Source organism: Neoarius graeffei, chromosome 24 (assembly GCF_027579695.1).
Source record: "Neoarius graeffei isolate fNeoGra1 chromosome 24, fNeoGra1.pri, whole genome shotgun sequence".
Classification (NCBI taxonomy): Eukaryota; Metazoa; Chordata; class Actinopteri; order Siluriformes; family Ariidae; genus Neoarius; species Neoarius graeffei.
In genome coordinates this window covers 20,441,648-20,466,810 of record NC_083592.1, presented here as the reverse complement: position 1 = coordinate 20,466,810, position 25,163 = coordinate 20,441,648, and the positions used below count along the sequence as shown (strand labels likewise).

At 42.9% G+C, this 25,163-nt stretch overlaps 2 protein-coding genes across 2 annotated transcripts in view; both read right to left on the bottom strand.

The window, feature by feature from the left end:
* LOC132872218 (aldehyde dehydrogenase, mitochondrial-like) overlaps positions 1-25,163 on the bottom strand; it is a 96,927-nt gene that overhangs the window by 25,059 nt on the left and 46,705 nt on the right. The window lies entirely within an intron of this gene.
* On the bottom strand, positions 11,452-21,271 carry LOC132872219 (uncharacterized). The gene is made up of 2 exons (XM_060906872.1): positions 19,519-21,271; positions 11,452-19,204 (listed from the first exon to the last, which is right to left on the bottom strand). The coding sequence occupies exon 2, from the start codon at positions 17,490-17,492 to the stop codon at positions 16,266-16,268; it is 1,227 nt and encodes a 408-aa protein (XP_060762855.1). The 5' UTR covers positions 17,493-19,204; positions 19,519-21,271; the 3' UTR covers positions 11,452-16,265.

Sequence of the window (25,163 nt, the reverse complement as noted above, 5' to 3'; positions counted from 1 at the left end):
TATAGACAGTAATGACAATGGTAAAGTCTTGCCTTAGCTTTAGTCATTGTTAAAATCATGTAAATGTACTATAAGTAGGGGCCGAGGGGATAATGGACAACACGGCATTTAAAATTTGACGCATCGCTGATGTGGTAGGGGCCAACGACATTTTTTTCAGTCAGATGATTTTTTTTTTTGCTTTAATCCATGAGTGCAGACATCCCAAGTCTCCCGGAAGTTCCGGGAGTCTCCCGCATATTGATAGTGGCTCCCTGATGCCCGCAAATTGGAGAATATCTCCCGGAATCTAGAGCAAGTGAGCAAGAGCGTGCACGCGAAACATTAATGTCTGCATCGCGCATATGACAGAGTGCGCGAGGGAGCCTGTGTGTGTGCCTGTTCATGTAGCGCATGCTCGACAAAAAGCATCCTGATTGGTTTACAGACATCCAAACTCATTTAGAACAGTGTAGAAATGAGCAGGAGAAAAACAGGGAGGGCTCGGAAAATGACTGCAGGCCGGAATCAAACCCGGGTCCCCGGATTTATGGTGTGGCGCCTTATCCACCTGAGCCACAAAGTCCTGCTGGCATTGCTTTTAAATAGCCTACTTAAATCCTTAAAATGAGTCATGTAACGCATGTCTTGTGTGATCTGATCTCCAATGGTGAAATAAACCGGTTGTGATACGAGTACAGTCTGTTATTTTAGAAGATAAATTTAATATATAATTTAATATATAGCCTAATGAAAAATAATATAATATAATATCACGACATATTACTGTCTGTAACTGTTCGTCACTAAAGCGTTTTCTAAGATCATAATGTCTGATATCTCATCTCATTATCTCTAGCCGCTTTTATCCTGTCCTACAGGGTCGCAGGCAAGCTGGAGCCTATCCCAGCTGACTATGGGCGAAAGGCGGGGTACACCCTGGACAAGTCGCCAGGTCATCACAGGGCTGACACAGACAACCATTCAAACTCACAGTCAATTTAGAGTCACCAGTTAACCTAACCTGCATGTCTTTGGAGTGTGGGGGAAACCCACGCGGACACAGGGAGAACAGGCAAACTCCACACAGAAAGGCCCTCGTCGGCCGCTGGGCTCGAACCCAGGACCTTCTTGCTGTGAGGCGACAGTGCTAACCACCACACCACTGTGCCGCCATGTCTATTATTATTATTATTAATTTTTTTTATTACATATTAATATTACAACATCACTTTTAGCAATTTTAACAAAAGGTCTGCGAACATGTTTTTTTTTCTCAAGACCACATTTACACCGTAATGTAATCATATGAAAAATACCATTACAGACTGGTGGAGCAGCGTGCCGAAAATAATATGTATTTGGTCCAAGGTGTGGTTTTTTTTCATACGTCGCTGGCTCTTTTGCCAGTAGTGCATCACTTGCGCAGGTCTGGGGTTACCCTGCAATTTTCGGGTTGTTCTATTATTATTAGGCTACCGCATAAAAGCGGTCACATTGTGTGCTCAATACCTGTATACAGCACTGAAATAAACGTTTTGCAATGAATAAGAAGTGTTTTGAGTTAACAGCATATTTTTAACACTAGAAGGCCCAAAGTGCAGACTTTAGTCTGCAATAAAATCCCCCCCAAATTTGTGAATAAGTCTAACGTACCATTACCTGCCTCCCATTGTTGTGTAAAGAAGCCTAATTATTGTGTTACCTGAGAAATAGCCTCTTTGTATCTAACCCTAACCAGACTTCGTCACAACCAAGGCAACCAAGAAGGATCAGTTCTAACCCTAACCCCAAATCCTGGCTCTAACCCCAAACTGAGCTCACCCCTAACCCAACCCCTAGCCCAAAACCTAGCCTCAAATAATAATGGAATAATAACCCAAATATAACATGGGGGTGCTGACCAGGCACTTGTGGAGCATTGAGGATGGGGCTTGGGAAGGACAGTGCACCCTGCAATAATAACAGAAGCACTGAACTTTGTGTACGCTGCCACAAATACACCTGTGGCAAATGTACCGTAGGAAAGACTCACCATGGGAATGTGGAAACTACTAGATGGGACAACTCTATGCTATATTTCTGTGCTTTGTATAGCCTCCATGTGTAGTGAGTCTGCTTTTCTTAGTGTGAAATAAATGTTTATTTTCTTCCTGAAGTTATACCGTCTGTAGTTTTTCCAAGCTGAAATTGTGTTTTTTGGGGCACTAATTCCAGTCCTCTGACATTGTATAAGCTTGGCAGAGTAAATTGTCACTGAAATTAGGGTGTAACCTAAAACCAAATTACCATTCATGAATAGCAACCTCAGTGGGGGGTGGACTGGCTGTTCACAATACAATGGAGACAGTTAGCACCTTGAGAGGAATACACAATTTTTGCAGAGAGGAGGGGGCATGCAGCAGAAGTGAAAATCTCTGGGCCTTTTTAATGAACCGTGTTTATCACATACGATAACACATTATCAACAAAGAAAGAAAAAAAAAACAATGCCAAGGATCAGGAAAAGAACCACAGCGCTGTGATTAGTTAGGCCATCAATGACTGACAGAGCCCCAGCACGTAACTAAGCATTATAAAGTTAAAAAATATTTTTATTGAAAAAACAAGAATGTAATGATTTCTAAAATTTCTAAAATGATTTTACCTAACGCAATTTTCTGCTTTAATCCACATTTGCTGGTGTTGAGCGGTTTTTTTTTTTTTTTGCTTCTCAAAATCATCTCATCACAGATCACTCGCTGCTGTGTGAGAGCTTCCCTGCCCCCTATTTGTTGAAAATCTTCTGTAGATGTCGGGGTTTTATATTGATTTATTATTATAACTGTTAATAATTAAATGTGATAAATCTGGTTATTAGGAACAAACGAGGGCATAATGGGAAATGATACGGTAACTGTCTCTTGTCGGTTCAAATACGATACTGTTTTGTGATTACACTATACCGGTTAATAAAAATAGACAAATGGCATGAACCTCTCTACTGTCTCCTATTACACTAAAGAAAGGGCCTGGCTGAGTCATTGCATATTACTGAAAAAAAGAAAGAACAAATGATACACGGATTGTGCATCATTCGTTCTTTCCATTTTTAATTGGCAATCAAAAAATGAAAAAAAAAATTGTTTATTTCAATTTTAGGCTCATATAAAAAAAAAGAAAAACCAGTCATTTTTTCATTTTTTTGTGTTAAAATAAAAACAAATAAAATAACCAGTCACTTTTTCATTTTTTGATTTCCATTTGAAAACAGAAAGAACGAATGATACACTGATTCATGTCCTCTAATAAAAAGCAAAGTTAGTCTGACAATATGTTGAAAGCGACAAAATGAATGCCATGTTATTATTATTATTTATTATTACTATCAGTGGTCAAGTTGTAAAATCAAACCGGGGGGATGGTGAAATTTTTAGTCGCGTGTCGACCCATCGGTCGGTCCGTCGGTAGGAAACCGGTTTGCTTTTAGGAGGGTTTGCATACAACGTAGGTCTGTGGACCTTGTTCATTTACCAGACATACAGTATTTTGTGCTGATAAAGTGTGTAGTACACACTGTGTACCCTTTTTATTGTTGTAAAAAAACATAATACACTGGTATTTTACTGTAAAACATGCACAGTGTGGATGTTGTGTCATATTTAGTCAGTCTCCTGGCTGACATACCTACCACATTCTCCATATTAGGGTGAAATGCAGATGACAAATTTGAAGTGCAACTTCATAGTCATGGTAGGCTCCTTTTAAATCATTTGGTAAATAATTTATTAAAACCTCAGCAGACAATGTAAATGAACAACTGAATCTTTTCATATCAAGTCAATAGAATTTTTATTCAAAGCTGAACATTGGGAACATTGAATTAAATACAGAGGTAGGTAGGTAACCAATAAGCTAAAACAAGCAACAGTAAATTGTAAATCTTCAGCTCCTCAGCTGTTGGTTCTCCTGCTTGCTCCTGCTCCTGTATTGTCTCCCACTCTGGGTCCTCCAGCTCCTGTCGCACTGTGTTGCAGTTGCTGCTGACTGTCATCTGGAATAAAGAGCAGTGGATAAGATAATTTAATTAAATATAATTATAATGTTATTTCTGATTTATTTATTATCTGAACGAGGATTTGAGCTTTGAAAAATGACGGATTCTTTCTGTAACGTTGATTCCCGCTGTTATCTAGGTCATGTGACACCTTAACATTGACGGTTACCAAGGAGCTGCCTTGGATACTTTGATACTTTGCTTCGATACATACCAGCACTTTGATACATACTGGATACAAGCTAGTAAAAGGAGTTAAAAGCAGGCATATTTGGAAAGTTTCTTTGGAAAGGGGAAAAGGCCCATTGAGGAGACAGAAGAGCCTATGACGAAGAAAAAGAAAGCTGCATTTTAGCAGACACTTTGCCAAGTCCTACACCAATCCTGCTCTGCCTTACATGTTGTGACCGGCTCTCTAATGAGGCAATGAAGCCTTCAAAACTGCTAGTGTCATTTATTTTAGCCTTCCTGTCTTGAATAACACTTTTTGTTGCCTGAAGAATAACAAACGAACGTCCAGGCTGATTAAATTAATGGCCTTATACAAGAAATCAAAGCTAACATGAACCTGAGTAAGCTATCGATAGCTGGATAGACTCCAAACTAACATTCATTATGATAGCTGTGTTGTTATCCGCTGCCCACAAATTAGGCTCCATATCGGTAACTTTACAGCATGATAGTGGGCTCACAGAAAGTGTGACTGATATTCGTAACTCTTGACTTACCTCCTGAAATGTTTTTTTCTTGCGATCTTAAATCCGAACTTGCTTAGGTCTTGCTGTCCACTCCGCTTGGCCATGATGCTGCAATCCGCTGCTGTCACTGACGCATAATAAAAAAAAATAACGGAACTCCAACTGAATGTCACCTCCTCAAACGCTTCGCTTGCGCATGCCCTCTCTCGCGGTAGCTTACTGTATGCTCAGTTTCAGCAAAGCTACGTGGAATGGCATTTCTAATTCCAATGTTAAATAGAAGTAATGTCCACATTTATTGATAAAATTGCTCAAGGGAAGGGAGATGATTTTGACCATTTTTTATTCCGGGGGGGATGGCATCCCCCCTCAACTCGAGTACAGATTACTATTATATCGAGATAATAATAATTAAGAGATCATCAGCTTAACATTAACAGCTTAATATATTAAATGAATAGGATGTATGAATAAATTACTTGATATATACATGCACATGCAATTTTTCTGTTTCATAGACACAGATGATGGACTGTCGCTGAGGATCATGGGAAGGCTAATGTAGCGTGGGGAATAGAGAAAATCAATAATCGTAAATTAGAGTTATTTCGTTTTGGTTTCCCTGTTTATTATTTGTTCTGTTTTGAGTTGGAAAAAGGAAAAACACCAATCCCTCATTTTTTGGTCATACAGAAAAACGAAACATTGAGGGTTTTTTTTCCAGATTGAATGGAATACTTGAATGATCGGATGATACAAGGACCTACATGTAACACTAAAAAGTGCACAGTGCTTCATTGCAAGAGTCATTTTTTTTTAAATATTTATTTTTGAGCGAGTAAACCCAAGGCAAGAATCGAACCATATTTCAGGAGTTACCGGTACAGGACATGTGCAGTAACCACCAGACTACCAAGACCCACAGTTTCGTCTGCTCCTGCACTGAAAAAGTAACCTACCGTATAGAATTTACCCAATAAATCTGAGGTAACAATTTGCATTGACTTGTTTGGGGTAGATTTAATTCCATATATTGAGTATAAAATAACAAATAAAGCGCTATGAAATACTTAAATTGGGTAAAATTTACCTCACATTTATGTATCTATTCTACAGCTACCTGTACTTTCTCATTGAAATCGGGAAGTGCAGGACAACAAGCTTCACACAACATTTCAAGATTTTTTTTTTATGAGAGAAGCGCCATCTAATGGCGACACCGTGGAATCGAATGAATGGGCGTGTTTAGAATTAAAATAGGGGAGGAAGAGGGGTCTGAGCCATTCATGGCAGCCCCCTGGCGTTCAGCTGGGAACTGCACGGCAGTCGCATGGCGTGCGGTTGGAACGGAAAAAATTCAATTGCTGCTACTATACTAACCATGCAGGGTGCCCAAACTTTTGCTTCAGGCCCTTTTCCTTTTTTGTCATTTAAAAATGTAAGAGAGGAAAATAAATTGTTTTTGCTTAAAATATAAAAAGGGAATGAGTCATCTTTAACTTTATGCCTTTTGGAGATCATTTCATCTTCAACTTGCTTAACTGTTCACAGTAACAGTAATTTTGACCGGGGTGCCCAAACTTTTGTATACCACTGTATGCACGTGAACTCAATATTGTAAGTAATCAGGCTGCAGCATTCTGTACTAACTGAAGATTATCAATGGAAGAGCTGGTCAGTGTAGCAAGCATTACAATAGTCTAGGCTAGATGAAATAAAAAGCATGTTGTGGCAGCGGGGGCGTGATCAAGCATCAGTTTGTGAATGGAGGGCGGGGTAAGGGAAGGTGAGTGGTAAAAAAAAAAAGTCAAGTCAGTACACCTGTTGTCCATTAAATGTTGTGTGCGTTTGTTGCAATGACTGGAGGATAGAGAAGGAGGGAGAGAGCGAAGAGGAGAGAACTCCCAACCAGAACATGCATACACACGTGCGTGAGCATGAGAGAGCAGTGAATGAAGTGAATGACACTGAAAAGCAAAAATCAGTAGTTTAAAGTGCGAGCGAGCAATTTCCCACCTGTTGTGCTTCAGTACTCCACCCACATCAGGGGCATACGACAGTGGTGCCGAAACCCGGGAGTACCGAAGGGAACCACCACATGGAGTCCTCCTCATTCAAGGACCTCATCCATGCCCTCACTACCACCCAGCAGAACCAGCACCAAGCGCTTATTGCCCTCCGAAAGTAGCAAGAACAATGCTTCTAAGCCTTGATGCTGGCCCAGCAGGAAGATCACCAGGCGTTCTGGCACCTGCTTGGATTGGTGGGTTCCTCAACCACCACTGCAGCAGACCCTCCGCACGTGACCCTCACAAAAGATGGAGCTGCACAATGATCCAGAAGTCTTCATTTCGTTCTTTGAGCAAGCAGCCAAAGCGTGGGGATGGCCGGTCAAGCAGCACGCCTACTACCACTACTGACTGGCGAGGCACAGCTCGACACACAGCAGCTCCCTGCCAACAGCTGGCTCGTATATGCAGACCTGAAGCTAGCCATCCTGAAGTGTGTTGGCCACTCCCCGGAATATCAGTGCTTCCAGTGCTTCCCATCTCCCCCCTTATGGAAGTGAGGGACATCCATAATGCTGGCGCAGAGAGAAAGTCTGGGCCGGTATACTGGTGCTGGGAAGATATCCTCAGGGGTGATAGCGTTCCGGCGCCGCGCCAGATTTCTGGTGTACCGCGGCGCCGGAAAAAAAAAAAAAAATCTAGTTCGCCCATTATCCTGTGTCATTCTGAGATGCGCAGATAGACAGTAAAGGGAATTCGTTCCCTTTACTGTCTATCTGCGCATCTCAGAATGACACAGGATAACGGGCGAACTAGATTTTTTTTTTCCAGCGCCGCGGTACGCTGGAAATCCGGCGCGGCGCCGGAACGCTATCACCCCTGTATCCTGATTCCCCGCAGTCAATGCTCCATGATGGAGGTGGGAGCTGTGGTCCGGATCTCCCGACATGGCAGAAACTGCCCCCAAATCAGGCCGGAGCATATTGTATACTGGCAAGTGTTCAAGGGGATACATATTGTGCATTGGTGGATGCTAGCTGTAAATCAGACCTCAAATCCACCAAAGCCTGGTGCAAGGCATTGGGGATCGCACAAAGTGGTGAAGGTTGTGTGCGCACGGGGATGTTCACAGCTACCTATTAGGTGTCCATCCACATTCTATTTCAGGGAGAAAAGCATCGAATAAATCCTCATCTCACCCACCCGCTGATTTTGGGGACTGATTGGCCAGGGCTCAAAGGCTAAATGTAAGGGGTGGGTCCTGCGATAGTACGTCACAGGGAGATCCCGGTGTGGCATTGACTGAGGAAGCTGTCACAGAGCAGTCTGTCAGCACCGTGTCAGAGCAATACGAGGAGTGAGGAGCAGCTTGGCCCTCCTCCCTCTCTTGAGGATTTCCTGTTAGAGCAATCTCAAGACTGCATCATGTGTTTGGCCAAGTAAGAGTAATCGATGGTCAAACTCTCCAGCCAAATGTGACACCCTCCTTCCCGTACTTTACTATTATTAAGGATGGGCTGTATCAAATGACAAGACACTCAAACCGGCAAATAGTTAACCCAGTTGTTAATCCCAAAAAGCTGTAGGGAACTCATTCCATGCAGCTCACTTTAATCCAAAAGCCAGACAACACTAGTTGGGTCCAGCCATTGGCAGGATAACACTAGCCCAAATAATGGCCCGGTTCTATTGGCCAGGGATTCGTGGGGATGCCTGTCGGTGGTGTGAGGCGTGCCGCAAATGCCAAATTAGTAAATCCCGCGGCCACCCCAAAAGCACCCTCTTGCTCTAATCAAGACCCCTTTTGAGAGAATTGGTATGGATCTCGTCAGGTCATTAGATCGGTCAGCACGAGGATATCGCTTTTAGTTCTGGTGAACTATGCAACGCGATATCCGGAAGTGGTGCCTCACCGCAATATTTCAGCACGCAGTATTGCAGAGGTGCTCTTCCAGGTTATCTCCCTGGTCAGGATTCCGAAAGAAATCATGACTGACCAAACCGCTACATTTACTGCGTGAACTGTATGGGTTAATGGGAATTAAATCTATCCACACCAGCATCTATCACCCATAAACAGATGGTTTAGTGGAACAATTCAATCAGACACTCAAAATTAATATGGAAATTATGGCCCTTTTCCACTACCCTTTTTCAGCTCACTTCAGCTCACTTCAGCCCGACACGGCTCGCGTTTCGACTACCAAAAACCAGCACGACTCAGCTCGTTTCAGCCCTGCTTAGCCCCTAAAACTCGCACCGTTTTGGAGTGGGGCTGAAGCGAGCCAAGCCGTGCCGAGTGAGGTTGGGGGCGTGAGCAGACACTCCCCTGTGCACTGATTGGTGAGGAGGAGTGTCCTCACATGCCCACACACGCCCCGCGAGCACGCTGGGATCTGTAAACACCGCAAACCCGGAAGAAGAATAATTACGAATTACGAGAATTTCTGAAGCCTTATGCGCCTCGCCTCATCTATACGCTCTTGCCAGTATCTGTCTGCGTTGTCGGTGACAACAAGCCACAGCACCAAGACCAGCAACACTAACGACTCCATGTCCTCCATGTTTATTGTTTACTATCCGGGTCGTGAGACTACCGCTTAAAAGCTCACTGAATCAGTGACATACAGAGCATCGTGGACGAGTTCGCGGAGCGCAAGGCTCGTCGTATGCCCTTCAAATAATGCGCGCAGTAGGCTATTGATGTTTTATTATAAGCCATGTACAGTATGTCACCTAATGTTTTTTTGTTTCTGAGTTACATGTTCGTTTGAAGGACTTAATGTACAAAATAACATAGTTGCACCCCGTAGTGTTGAAATTGGTAAACACAGTGCATTCAGTGAGGTTTGCACCGCCCTCCTTTTATTTCTGACTCTTCCTGTCACCGTTGCAACCTCTGAGCGCTCATTCGTATGCCCTTCAAATAATGTGCGCAGTATAGGCCATTGATGTTTTATTATGAGCCATGTACAGTATCCTAATGTTTTTTGTTTCTGAGTTACATGTTCGTTTGAAGGACTTGATGTACTAAATAACATAGTTGCACCCGGTAGTGTTGAAATTGGTAAACACCGCAGTTGCGAACATTTTGTAGCCTAAAATGATGTTATGATAAGCTTTAATAAAGGGCCCGGTCATTTGCCCCGCCCCCGGCCCGGCTCTGACTTGTTCCGCCACTGTCACTGATGTCACTGTTTGCGCTGCTTAACGACATCACGTGACGTCCACCCACTTTCGCTAACTCCACTCAATGTGTCCACCCACTTCCAGCCAGCACGGTTCAGCGCGGTTGTAGTCGAAATGCAACTCCAACAGCCCCGCTCAGCTCGACTCAGCTCGACTCGGCACGGCACGGCTCAGCCGCGTTTGTAGTGGAAAAGCGGCATTAGTAAGTAAAGATGCACGTAATTGCGATAAATGGCTCGAGCCCGTTATTCACAGTACGAAAGGTTCCGCAAGCCTCCATGGGATTTTCACCTTTTGAATTATTATATGGGCGTAAGCTGCGTGGCATTTTGGACATGCTGCGAGAAAATTGGGAGGAGGGACCTTCACCTAGTAAAAACAAAATTCAATACGTTCTTGACCTGCACGCAAAGCTCCACACCATCATGCACTTAACTTAGGAGAATTTATGGCAGGCATAAGAATGTCAAGCCTAGCTGTATGACGGGGCGTCCACTGGGTGGGGGTATGTGGCAGCGGGGTCAAGCAAGGCGAGTGGCAAAGTCAATACACCTGTTGTCCATTAATGTGCATTTGTTGCAGTGAAAAGAATGGAGAGAGCAAAGAGGAGAACTCTCCCGACCAGAACACGTGTGTACATATGCATGAGGGAGCATCAAATGAAGTGAATGATGCTGAAAAGCAAACCAGTAGTAAAAATGTGTGAGAACATTTCCCACCTGTCGTGCTTCAGTACTTTACCCATATCAGGGGCGTACTACGTATGCATTATCTGTTCTGTGTCTTCAAAGGAGACACTAACCTTTGCAATATTTCTCAACTGATTAAAAACCTGACGTACCAATTTATTAACTGGAGGTTCAAAATTTAAGCTGAAGTCAAAGAACACCATTATGTTCCTAGACACTTACGTTAAATGCCAATGACTCCAAGGCCTGCTTCAAAATGTATTTCGCTGTGGGCCAATTTCTAAAATACCATTTTATCAGTGTTGAGCTGAAGGTATAGGCCATTCAATTTCTCACATCATTAATATAGGCTAGAAGAATTGATACATTCTCTACATTTCTTTGGATCCAGGGTCAGGTACACTCTTGGAATGTATTAAACTGAATCTATGCTAAATTCTTACATGTCAGTGGAACAATGCTTGTTGTGTTAATTTTGACACATTCATTTGTGTATCAGGAAGGTTAACACAAAGATATGTAAACAATTGTAATAATACATTATGTGCGGTCCTTGGCTACATACATTGTGATAAACATGCCTAAAACCCACACAGATTCACAGAAATCAACCTGCAGAATATAAAGTTCATAGAATAGAATTTCAGCAGTAATAAAGGAAAATGTCCAACACAGAAAAAGAACTATTGGGTCTTAATTTCATTAGGCAACATGACACAACAGCAGCTTGTGCATTTCATTAATTTCAAAACTTAGTATCTTGGATTGATGTAGATCTGATCATCCAAGGACCCAGGAATCACTGGCCAAGGATCATCTGATTGGTCCATTTACTGAATAATAAATTAATAAAAATGTTAACATTTAGATAATGCAGAAGCCACTTTTTTTAAACAATATTTTTACACAAAGCATTAACTATCATCAGCTCACCGCCCTCCAAATATAAAATCTACACACTCAAATGTTGAATACCATGAGGCTGCAGCTATACATTTATACAACATTCTTACAGAGCTAAACTATATTTTCTTAAACGCATTTGTATATTTAAAAAAAAAAAAGTTATGAAATGGATACAAATACAAATGTCCATCCATAACTGCTTATCCTGTGCAGGGTCGCAGGCAAGCTGGAGCCTATCCCAACTGACTATGGGCAAGAGGCGGGGTAACCCTGGACAAGTCACCAGGTTTGACAGGGCTGACACAGAGAAAATAACAATTTACTCTCACATTCACACCCATGGTCAATTTAGAGCCACCAATTAGCCTAACCTGCATGTCTTTGAACTGTGGGGGAAACTGAAGCACCCAAAGGAAACCCATGCAGACACAGGGAGAACATGCAAATTGCACACAGAAAGGCCCCCATCGGCCACTGGGCTCGAACCCAGACCCTTCTTGCTGTGACGTGACCGTGCTAACCACTACACCACTGTCAAGTTCTGTGCTTTTTGTGACTACAACTCTGCCCAAACTTGAAAACTGCCTGATCAACCGTTGAAGGATGCAATGGACAACTCAATTCTCCTTATTCCTTGATTTTTATTTGCTTGAAGAGGGTTTTGGTTTCAGTGGACATAATCAAATGATGAAATTGGATAGTATTGAATAGGTTGATAACCTTCAAGGTAATAATAAATTTTTTTTTTTAAAAAGCCAGCATTTGTCTCAAAATGAATAAAATAAACATTTTCCCTCAAGCAAACAAACAAACAAACAAACAAACGTCATTCAAATTAGGGCCTCAAGTCAGTTAATGGTTAAAGTAACAATAGACAAACTTAAAGTATCATACTACTATTAAATTCAGATAAATTTTCAACAATTCAGATACATTTTCAACAATAAGTTTAAATTAGCATAACCAAAATTATCCAATTTAAACTGCATTTACTTAATAATTAACAAACAGTCATGATGAAGCATGACCTCATCGCATCTTCCACATTAAGTTTTTTTTTTTTTCCCCCCTACCAGTTGCGTTTTGAGGTTGATCTGGAGTTGTGGTCATTCCATATTTCCAGGAGCAGGTGAAAGGCTAACTGGGCTTTGTCCAAACATTTCCTACCATGCTTTCCCAATAGGTGCGCAGGTGAATATGGTCCCTCTAAAACACTTGCTGAGGGTTTGGGTTCCACCACTATCTTGTGCATGGTCCCCCCCTGTTGGTTTGGAGTGCTTTGAGTGCTCATGAGAAATGAATTGAAATCTGACAACACCTCCCACTTGACCTCCTGGTTCTTCAACCCAAGGTCATCACACCAGTTACATAATGTACTGGATTCACTTGTTCCATTTTCAAATCTTGTTGCTGCTCTTCAACTGGAAGCAGGACAACTGACATCCCTGTGACATCCCTGTGAAGAACTGTTGCAGGTATTTTGGTTGACGGCGTCTTCACCTTTTGAGTGAGTTTCACAGTAGAGACTGGGTAACTGGGGAAGGTTCTAACATGCACATCCCTTACAATTCCTTTCTTGTCAGTGTTGACATCAACAACTCTGGCAAGCCTGAACAGACCTCTCAGGGTGTTTTGGTCAGCCAGGCAGAAGACATCTCCAACGGCCACATTCCTTTGTGCTGTGTGCCACTTGGACCTGATAAACAGGTTTGGTCCTGCTAACTGGCTCCATTTCCTCCAGAACCGGTCAACTTCTGTTTGGATTGCTCTTAATCTCTTGTAAGAGTAGCCTTCAAAGTCAAATGTCCCTGGATCACCACTGGGTCCAGTTCTTCCAAGCAGAAGTGAATTTGGGCTGATGTATTCTACACAGTCCTCCCGGCTCTGAGTCCTGGCATCAATAGGTCTTTCATTGGCGAGGTTGGAAGCCATATAAAGGAAGGTTTGAAACTCACCCCATGTGAAGACTCCATTACCTCCCAGATTGTGCAAAGCCCGCTTCACACTGCGGACAGCAGCTTCAGCGGCTCCATTCCTGTGAGGCGAGTCTGCTGGATGGATTTTCCAGCTCCATTCTGTGCTGTGTTTGGAGGCTTCATTTTCAAGCTTTGACTTTTCCAGTTGGTCCAGAAACATGTAGAGCTCTTTGAGGGCAGGTCTGGCCCCAACAAAGTTCTTTCCAGGATCCAACCACAGTTTCCGTGGATACCCTCTCAGTGCTGTGAACCGTTAGTAGGCTAACGAAGCCTTCAGCTGACTGGTCACTGACGAGGTCTGTGTGCATAGCCCTGGATACCATGCAGCAGAAGACAATTCCCCATACTTTGAGCTTCACCTTCTTTCTCACCTCATCCTTCACTTCATAAGGTCCAAATAAGTCCACTGTTGTGTACTCTAATGGATTGGCTGGTGTTATTCTTTCAGGTGGAAGTTCACTCATGATCTGCTGGCATCTTCTGGCCTTCACTTTTCTGCATGTCACACAGTTATCAACAATTTTTTGAGCTAGTCTCCAGCCTGTTACCACCCAGGCTTTCCTTCTCATCCGGAGGAGTGTACCTGCAATTTCTTCATGATGTGTTGTGGGCTTCTTGAGCTAGAAGAGTAGATATCCACAATATGCAAGGTAAGATCAGTACTGCAGTTTTTTCTTCATTAAAGATTTGGAACCTTCCTCCACAGAGCAAAAGTCCGGTGTTTTCATCCCTTACCACAGCAAGTCTGTTGAGTGTGGTGTCTGGAAAGGTTACCTCCTCCTGAGCCGCAAGGAAGAAGTCCCTGAGCGCATCTTCACACTCCCTGATGGTAAGTGCAGCTTCTTTGGCTCTGGACCTGATCTTTTGGGCTGAAGGAATTCTCTCCCCCTTTGGCTTACTTGTGGTTGAGGTTCTGGCCAGCACTTTTCTCCACTTTGTGGCAGCTTTCCACACCCAGGCAATGACTCTGGTCAGCTTGGTTAAATTACTGAATCTGCTGATATCAAGGATTTTTCTCACTGCAGAACCAGCAGGTAGTCTCCAGACTTGGAGTTCTTCTCCACTAGGGATGCTTTGCAAGTCCTTGCTTTGGTCAGTCTTGGCTGGAGCAGAGGTTGGAAACATTTTCACCGGTGCTCGGGTCAGTGCTGCTGTGAAACATTTCCTTTGGAGCTTGTTTATACCTTCTTTGGCCTGTGCAGCAATGTCTTTGGCTGACTTTGTCGGCCATTCTTCCACAGGTCGTTTCAGAAACTCTGGTCCATTTTGCCACACAGAGCCCTCTTTGAGGTCTTCTGGGGTTGCTCCTCTTATGAGGGCAGCAATGTTTTGCTCACCTGGAATCCATCTCCAGTCTTCAATAGATGTGGTCTTTTGGATCTCTCCAACTCTGTTTGCAAAAAAGGTCTGGAACCCATAGCTCTCTCTTTGGATTGCTCCCAGCACAGTTTGACTGTCCAACAGATGGAGCCAACGTTCAACTTACATTGAGAAGCTCAGTCAAATGCATCTTCTGAGTCTTGCAGCGTAGACAGCACCACAGACCTCAGCCTTCAGTGGTTCTCCCTTTTGGTCAAGTGGTGTGAGCTTTGCTTTGGACTCGACCAGCCAGACCAGGATCCCTCGTTCGGTCTTCCATCTGAAGTATGCAACAGCTCCATAGCTCTGGTCACTTCCATCAGAGAATGTTATCCCCCAGGGTCCTCCAATCCTTTTGACTGGTGTGAAGCTTCTGTGGAAGGTTATTTGGTTGAGCCTTTTATATTTCTCAAACAGGTGGATGGCTTCTTCTCTCAGTCCTTCAGACAGAGGTTTGTCCCATGTGTCTCATGTCAGAGTTTTGCCTCCAGCTTCTTGAAAAGCTTTTCTGACTAGAATGGCTCCCTTTTGTTTGGCAGGTGTTGCGAGACCTATTGAGTCATACAAGCTAGCTACTTGGCTAAGCAGTTGTCGCCTAGTCAGTGGGTTTGGAGTTCTTTTTCTCACCTCTTCTCCAAGAAGATTTTGGCCAACTCATCTTTTTTCTCTTTGAGAAGTTGATGGAGGTCATGAGGTACAGTTTGTCCGAGTCGACCAGGTAGCCAACTCCAAGGGCTTTGTTGTCTCCTTATTTGGTTGGGAAGAATGAGGACTTGATCTGAAGATCTTGTGCTGCATCCTTCTGCCTCCCACTTTGGCCTGACCGGACCCATGGCTTGAGGAAGAATCCACCTGCCTTTAGGATTTCTTCAACTATTTTGGTGGTTCTGTCTAGCTCCTCCAGGTCATTGTGGGATGTCAGGATGTCATCTACATAAGAATCCTCTTCAAGGATCCTACGTTCCTCCTCCAGGTGAGTGAACATGGGCAGTTTTGCTGTCTCTTTCATGGCCAGTTGTGCGATACACCCTGCTGGTCAATCGCCAATGTTGACTCTGGTGATGGCATATTCCTCAATTTCTCCATCTTCACTGTCTCTCCAGAGAAATCTGTGGAGGTGCATCTCCAGGTCTTCAAGCCACACAGAATTATACATTTTCTTGATATCGCCTAGGGCAGCATGGACTCCTCTTCTGAACCTTAGTAGCACTGCTCGGATAGGATTGAGGACATCAGGCCCTTTCAGAAGGAGGTCATTCATGCTACGCCCTTTAAACTTCTGGCTGCTCTTCCATACCAGTCACACAGGTGTTGTAATGGAGTGTGGGTTTGGTGCCACCAAGTGGCTGATGTACCATACTGGGCCTTTCCAGTTGGCGATGGTCTCCTTAGTGAGTTTCTTTGTTGCTTTCCTCTCCACCATCTCATGGACTTGTGTATGCCACACGCCACTCTAGTTCTTTCTTGAGCTGTCTCTCTATCCTCAGAAAGGTGGCCTCCACTGCATTTCTGTTGTTGGGCAGGGAACTTGGATCTTCAACCCAGGGATATTTTGTGTCCCAGAGAGGCTTCTGACTGTGAGCATCCGCTTTCACATAGGTGAGGCCTTGCCTGATAATCTCCAGCTCTCTTTCCTCACTCAGAGTCATGTCTTTGCCTCCTGGCTGACAGTTACTGCACCAGCATCCTCCACACATGGGTTCGCAGGCTGCTCCAATGCTGTCCCATTTCCACCAGTCTAAGAACATTCTGCCAGCAACTGTGCCTTTGGTTTCAGCTTTGAATTCTTGCATCTCAGCAATTTCTTGATACTTCACTGCTGTGGATCTCAGTGATCGTGCAAAGCGAGTCTCAGAATTGTGCGGAGCCATGTCCATTACTTCACAGAGGTCTGGATGCGCTCCGCCAACAGTTTTTCCTAAAGGGCCGTCCCAAAGGACGAGGTCTCCTACTACCTTTACTCTTTGTGGAGCGAGTCTTCCTTCAAGGTGGCTAATGAGAAGCTCAACATACTCTGGTCTGTGAAGGTCTTCCAGGTTGGTGTCGGGGAAGAACTTCTTGAGCTGATGTGGTTTGATTACTCTCTGCACTTTTGCAATTTCATTCAAGCCATAGCAGATAAGCTCATGAGCTTGCTCCGTGCCTCTAGGTGTCTTGACTCTCACCTTGAGTAAGTATCTTTTGGTCTTTACCTTCATGGCCATGCCTCCGACTCCATGGACAACAAGCGTGACCTTTTCACTCCGTAGCTTCAGTCTCCTGGCAGCTCTGTGAGTGATGTAGTTGGTATCTGATGCCAAGTCAATGAGAGTTCCAATTTTCTGTCCTGCATTGGCAGTTACTTCCAGAAGCATAAGAATAACTGGTAAGTCACATGTATTTGAGTCCATCACTCCAGGTAGGTTCTTTTCAATGCAGTGTGATTTTGCAGCCATGTTGGTGAAAGCTCTCCTGAATTTTTCTGCCATGTCTGGGGTGAGTCCAGATATTAATCTCTCTTGTTCCTCTGTGAGTGCTTGCCTTCTGGTGCTGGGTTTTCCCACTTTTTCAGATTCTTTCCCTTTGAATCCTCCTTTCAGGCAAAGAAAGAAATGGTGGTCTGAGGAGCTCCCTTTCTTGCAGTCCCTGTTTCTGCACAGGTAAGTGTCCATACATTCCTCATCCTCTGCCTGACATATGAGGCATCTTCTGCATGCTCCCAGCTTTTCAACAGCATTTAGCTTCTCGCTAGGCTTTAGTTCTTTGAACCTCTTGCAAAAGATGATCTCACGATGCCTTTCATCTTCACAAACACATCCTCCTTTCTTTGTGGACTTTGTGGAAGCATACTTCTCCTGGTGAGTAAGCTTTTTTTCTGATCTTTCACTTACACCCAGTTGGTCTAGTTTCTCTAGAATGTCCTCCTGAGTCTTTAAGAATGTGAGAAGGCTGTCGAAGTGGTTGTCTGGTGTGACTCCCCTTCTTGGATTGACCAGTCCCTCTTTATATTGTCTGGCAGTTTGCTCTCTCTGGATCTGATCACCAGGGGATTCTTGATGGCTCCAGTGCTCTCAAGCTCGATGAGGTCATTCAGGGCCTTTTCTACAGCTTGAATTAGGTCAATCACCTTCCTTGGCTGGTGTGACTTTACAGGGGGCATCCTCTCCAGGTCCTCAATTATTTCCAAGGCGATTGCTGGCTTGTTTCCATACCTGTTTTGAAGTACTCTAAATATGTCTTCAGCATTGTTGTATGTTGACAAGCGCAGGTCTCTACATATCTTCTCATCCACAGTATCAAGGAGTTGGAACTTCTTCACCTCCACTGAGCCAGTCGGCTCTCCCTGCCTTTGCAGGCTTTCCCAGTCTCTCCTCCATCTGTGAAAATTCCTCTTGAACCCAGTGAATTTAGGTAGGCTGATTGGCTTTATCCTCATCACTGGTTGTGGAACTGCCATAAGTTGAGGCTCTCTCTTCTTTCCTCCTCTGTGATTCTTTGTGCGGTGAGGAATTCTGCCCTTCTGGCTTCGAGGTTGTTACCAACTGCTCTCAGGTCCTTTACTCTGCCCTCCAAGTGTACTGTCTGATCAGGTGGGATCCATCTTTCCCAGTCTTTCAGGCTTGCAATTGCATCATGGACAAGTTTTCTCACTCCTTCCAGCTGCAGTACTGATAGCAGTGATGGGGCTTGCATGAGCTCTTTCACAGGCTATCCCTGCTTCTTGGATTGCAGATATTGCCTCCTTTTCACCGTACCTTTGCCAGAGGTTGGATTGGACTGCTTTCCAGACTTCATCCAGTTTCGTGTCACACTCTTCCATTGTCTTTTCAAGCTCATCCTGCTGGTGCTTGCCAAGGTTGACTTCTTCACCCTCACCAGTTCCAGCTTCATCGTCTGCCAGTAGGCCAGCCCTGTATTCCTCATTTGCATTGCTGACATGCCTTGCCAGGGAACTGAGCTTGCTGAACTTCTCTTGTAGCTCATGCTTTATCATGCCATTTGCAGCTCTGCTCAGGTAGTTCGTTTGCTTGGTGAAGGGAGTTTTAGCTACGGTCCTCTCTTGCTTCAGTTGCTTGACTGTTTTCCCAAGAGTTTCCTTCACCATGGTGAAGAGTTTCCAGTCAATTCTTCCTTCGCATCGACAGCTTGTCTTCAGGCCTTTGATCCTAGTCATCATTGCCACGCTGGTTATCAACGGTCAAGTTCTGTGCTTTTTGTGACCACAACTCTGCCCAAACTTGAAAACTGCCTGATCAACCATTGAAGGATGCAATGGACAACTCAATTCTTCTTATTCCTTGATTTTTATTTGCTTGAAGAGGGTTTTGGTTTCAGTGGACATAATCAAATGATGAAATTGGATAGTATTGAATAGGTTGATAACCTTCAAGGTAAAAAAAAAGCCAGCATTTGTCTCAAAATGAATAAAATAAACATTTTCCCTCAAACAAACAGTCATTCAAATTAGGGCCTCAAGTCAGTTAATGGTTAAAGTAACAATAGACAAACTTAAAGTATCATACTACTATTAAATTCAGATAAATTTTCAACAATTCAGATACATTTTCAACAATAAGTTTAAATTAGCATAACCAAAATTATCCAATTTAAACCGTATTTACTTAATAATTAACAAACAGTCATGATGAAGCATGACCTCATCGCATCTTCCACATTTTAAGTTTTTTTTTTTCCTACCAGTTGCATTTTGAGGTTGATCTGGAGTTGTGGTCATTCCGTATTTCCAGGAGCAGGTGAAAGGCTAACTGGGCTTTGTCCAAACATTTCCTACCATGCTTTCCCAGTGGGTGCACAGGTGAATATGGTCCCTCTAAAACACTGGCTGAGGGTTTGGGTTCCACCACCATCTTGTGCGTGGTCCCCCCCTGTTGGTTTGGAGTGCCTTGTGAGTGCTCATGAGAAATGAATTGAAATCTGACAACCACCATGCTGGTGGTGGGAATTCTGGGAATTTTAAAGTTAAAAATTTGTATTAAAAGAGGACTGCACTCATAGGAGATACTTGAATTAAGCTAGCCATGGCTATATGATGTACATTTTAGTTAACTATGCTTATTACACACTCATAACCATGTAAATCCACAGTTATTTTGCCACACAAGCTTTGTGTTTGACAATGACCGGCATGAGTCGGCATTGCAAGTGACTGCAAGCCCAATTCAGTAAACATCTACAGATGAACTTGTCGAAGTTACATCTAAAAGAACAATGCCAGAGACTTCTTGTGCTTTTGGATGCAATAACAGACATGGAGATAAGCCTGGTTTAATTTTCTGGCAAATCCAGAAAGATAAGAAAAATAGCAAGCTGGAGTTAAATGGGAAGACTAGATGCCAACAAAAAGTGTTCCTGTGTGTGTGGAGAACATTTTATATCAGCTTAGTGTGAAAGTTCTGTGCATCTGTTATTTCTCCCAAGACTTTTGCTAGCTCAATGTATTTCAGTTATAAAAATCCCAGAGATCTAGCCTTGGCATACTGAAGTTAACATTCAACAAATTGGTGAAACATGGACAAAACTACTTTCTTAGATAGCAGTGTTCTCCACGGGCGCTTTTAAAGTGGCGCACCACCATGTTATAATTCTGGCCTGCCACCCTTCTCTTGGCCAAAAATAAAATAAAAGTTACTTCATCAGTATACACCAAATAAATCGTAAAGTATTTGTTTTATTATACAACCCCCAGGGATGAGAATGAAAAATATTTAAAAAGTCTGAAAAAACCAGGGCGGGGCCCATGGCCCAGGGGGGCGGGGCCCATAGCCCAAGGGGGCGGGGCCCATAGCCCAAGGGGGCGGGGCCCAGGGGCTAATGATTTTTGGCTTTTTTTTTTTTACCCCAAAACCATTAATTTTATCAGCAAAATGTTGCAATGTATTTGGAAATAAATTCCCCTTCTTGGTGGACTACCAGGTGAAAATGATTAATATGGTACAAGAGACTTGTTTTTAATCAATTCACATTTGATGATTTCAAAAAATCAATGCACCTTTTAATATAAACGAGCTCTACAGTATTAGATTTCTGCATTTTTGCTATTCATGTCTTTGAATACTCTAATCCTTTACAATGAAGTGCAAACCAGAAAAAAGTTCTGGCATATAATTCTCTGAAGCTTTCTTCTGATGTTATCATGGTAGCAGGAGGTCTTGCATATTAAGCAGGCAACATTCAACATCACTCATCACTTCCCTTTCAACTGTTGTGTGTACTAACTAGGTTTTATCTGGACAGGATGTTGTGTAATGTAATGCATATACCATACGGTCAATTTGAAGATCGAGATGGCGATTTTGAGTTAAAGAATAGGCATGTACAATGGGCATTACAAATTGGAAAAAAAATTTTTTAAATCAAAAACTATAAGTTCATCTCGGCCTAAAAAAAATGTGGGCAGACTCTCCCGCGCGGCACATCCCAGCAATCCCCCCCCCCCATGAAATGAGCAATAAGTAGGAGAGTTATACATGGTATCATACCTAAAATTTTATCAGAAATATAGATATGATACTATGATTCTCCCCAACATGCTACATTAGACAAGCTAACCTCATTTATAAAAAGATACACACTTATTTATGATGTGTATTTGATATATATGATGTATATTCATACATTGTTACTTTACGGAAATCTTCAATAAGTTTGGTCTTTTCATGACAGCCTGTTGTAGACCTAAATACAGAGGTGTCAAAAGTATTACCATTTATTACTCAAGTAGAAGTATAGATACTGTGGTTTAGAAATACTTTTCATGAAGTAAAAGTATCAACTGAAGCTTTTTACTCAAGTAAAAGTAAAAAGTCAAGTTTCAAGTCAAGTCAAGTTTATTTGTATAGCGCTTTTAACAATAAACATTGTTGCAAAGCAGTATACTGATTTCTAAACTACTTTAAAGTACAAAAGTAAAAGTAATGAAAGAGGAAAAAATGCTATTAAGGACAAAGGCGCAGCCTAGAAGTCCACATACAGTACATTCTCCTGACCCATTAAAATGTGTTTCATGGAGCACTGTCTAAACGGCAGTAATAATACAGTTTTTGAATGCTATGAATGAATGAATGAATGAATGAATACTACACTAACACGACTGTAAAATTGCAGTTTTTTTCTTTTTCATATGGGATGTGCAGTAGAGGCAGCAGGTTCCAGTTAAAATGCAAGAAAAACACTTTCTCATCCCTACTAGTTACTGGCTCACCAAGAGAAGTCAACAGAATGTTTGTGTTCCAGTAATGCGAGGCTGAACACAGGCGAGGAGAGAAAGGGCGGCCGCTGGAATGCCGACACACTACAAGCTAATATAACGTTTACTAAGACCTGTCACTTTACTCACTAACACCCACCAAGATACCATAACTGTGTTTGTAAACTTAACCTGACTCAGAAAAGAGAATGCCGCATATGGTTCGTGTGTGTGTGTGGGGGGGGGGGGGTGGGGGGGGGGTGGGGGTTTCCACTCCTGACAAACGAATGAGAGCCCACAATTTACTAACGGTGTCGAAGTCAGAGCTCTGATTGCTGTGTGCTTGGAGCGCCCTGAGTGGCAGTTTATTAGGTGGACAAAGTAATATAAGTAATATAAAGATTGGCGCAATGAAATGCAAGTAACGAGACTATTATAAACATAACAAAGTAAAAGTAAATGCTTGAAAATGTAACGAGTAGAGATAAAAAGTAGGTTGAAAAATTATTACTCCAGTAAAGTAGAAAGTCCCAAAATTTCTACTTAAGTAAAGTAACAAAGCATTTGTACTTCGTTACTTGACACCTCTGCCTAAATATAATGCACATGAAATGACACTCCTCACCTCAACATGTCCTTTACAATCATTTAAGCCACCATGGGCAATGCTGAAATCACTGCTGCAAACAGTACATCGTGCGAAACTGTCATTATTTTCTATCCTTATTAGGCAGGGAGATTCTTTTGTGTAATCTGAGCTGAAGTGGGTTTTGTACTTTCGTTTTTTGGGGCGTGCGCTCTCTCTCTGCTATGCCGGTCCTGTAGGCCGGACTGACTCAACTGAAAGCTTCGGTCCTCGAGAAAAGGGATAAAAGCCCGCCCACACTGAAAGCTGATTGGCTTATTTTGCTGAGTAACCCAATCAGGATGCTCTTTGTCTGGCATGCGCTACATGAACAGGCACACAGGCAGTGTTGCCACATTGGGTGGTTTTAAGTGCATTTTGGCGGGTTTTGAACATATTTTGGGATGGAAAACATCAGCAATATCTGGCAACACTGCACACAGTCTCCCTCGCGCGCGCACATTCTAAGATGCGTGATGCAGACCTTAATGTTGCGCGCGCACGCTCTTGCTCGCTTCTATCAATATGCAGGAGACTCCCGGAAGTTCTGGGAGACTTGGGATGTCTGCGTTATAAGGTGACCACAGATCGTTAATCATACCCCCCCCCCGAAAATTTCTCAACGGATTTACATCGATCTCAAAAACAATCATTTTGGTCTGAAAAAGTCGGAAATCCGCCGATCGGCGGATGATTCTCATCCCTGAACCCCGATTCCAAAAAAGCTGGGACAAAGTACAAATTGTAAATAAAAACGGAATGCAATGATGTGGAAGTTTCAAAATTCCATATTTTATTTAGAATAGAACATACCGTAGATGGCATATCAAATGTTTAAACTGAGAACATGTATCATTTAAAGAGAAAAATTAGGTGATTTTAAATTTCATGACAACACCACATCTCAAAAAAGTTGGGACAAGGCCATGTTTACCACTGTGAGACATACCCTTTTCTCTTTACAACACTCTGTAAACATCTGGGGACTGAGGAGACAAGTTGCTCAAGTTTAGGGATAGGAATGTTAACCCATTCTTGTCTAATGTAGGATTCTAGTTGCTCAACTGTCTTAGTTCTTTTTTGTTGTATCTTCCGTTTTATGATGCGCCAAATGTTTTCTATGGGTGAAAGATCTGGACTGCAGGCTGGCCAGTTCAGTACCCGGACCCTTCTTCTACGCAGCCATGATGCTGTAATTGATGCAGCATGTGGTTTGGCATTGTCATGTTGGAAAATGCAAGGTCTTCCCTGAAAGAGACGTCGTCTGGATGGGAACATATGTTGCTCTAGAACCTGGATATACCTTTCAGCATTGATGGTGTCTTTCTAGATGTGTAAGCTGCCCATGCCACATGCACTAATGCAACCCCCTACCATCAGAGATGCAGGCTTCTGAACTGAGCGCTGATAACAACTTGGGTCGTCCTTCTCCTCTTTAGTCCGAATGACACGGCGTCCCTGATTTCCATAAAGAACTTCAAATTTTGATTCGCCTGACCACAGAACAGTTTTCCACTTTGCCACAGTCCATTTTAAATGAGCCTTGGCCCAGAGAAGACGTCTGCGCTTCTGGATCATGTTTAGATACAGCTTCTTCTTTGAACTATAGAGTTTTAGCTGGCAACGGCAGATGGCACGGTGAATTGTGTTCACAGATAATGTTCTCTGGAAATATTCCTGAGCCCATTTTGTGATTTCCAATACAGAGGCATGCCTGTATGTGATGCAGTGCCGTCTAAGGGCCCGAAGATCACGGGCACCCAGTATGGTTTTCCGGCCTTGACCCTTACGCACAGAGATTCTCCCAGATTCTCTGAATCGTTTGATGATATTATGCACTGTAGATGATGACATGTTCAAATTCTTTGCAATTTTACATGGTCGAACTCCTTTCTGATATTGCTCCACTATTTGTCAGCGCAGAATTAGGGGGATTGGCAATCCTCTTCCCATCTTTACTTCTGAGAGCCACTGCCACTCCAAGATGTTCTTTTTATACCCAGTCATGTTAATGACCTATTGCCAATTGACCTAATGAGTTGCAATTTGGTCCTCCAGCTGTTCCTTTTTTGTACCTTTAACTTTTCCAGCCTCTTATTGCCCCTGTCCCAACTTTTTTGAGATGTGTTGCTGTCATGAAATTTCAAATGAGCCAATATTTGGCATGAAGTTTCAAAATGTCTCACTTTCGACATTTGATATGTTGTCTATGTTCTATTGTGAATGCAGTATCAGTTTTTGAGATTTGTAAATTATTGCATTCCGTTTTTATTTACAATTTGTACTTTGTCCCAACTTTTTTGGAATCGGGGTTGTAATTTAGTAACTATTTGACACGCAGAAGACCATAAACGAATGAAGTGGCCACGTGATTGCAATAGAAAAACATCCAGCCGGCTGCATACAGATTGTGACACAGAGCTCTGCAGATTGAGGTCGATCCCTGCGTTACACTACACCACACCACATTACACTATACTGAGACATGGTAACGCTGGAAGCTACAAGCTG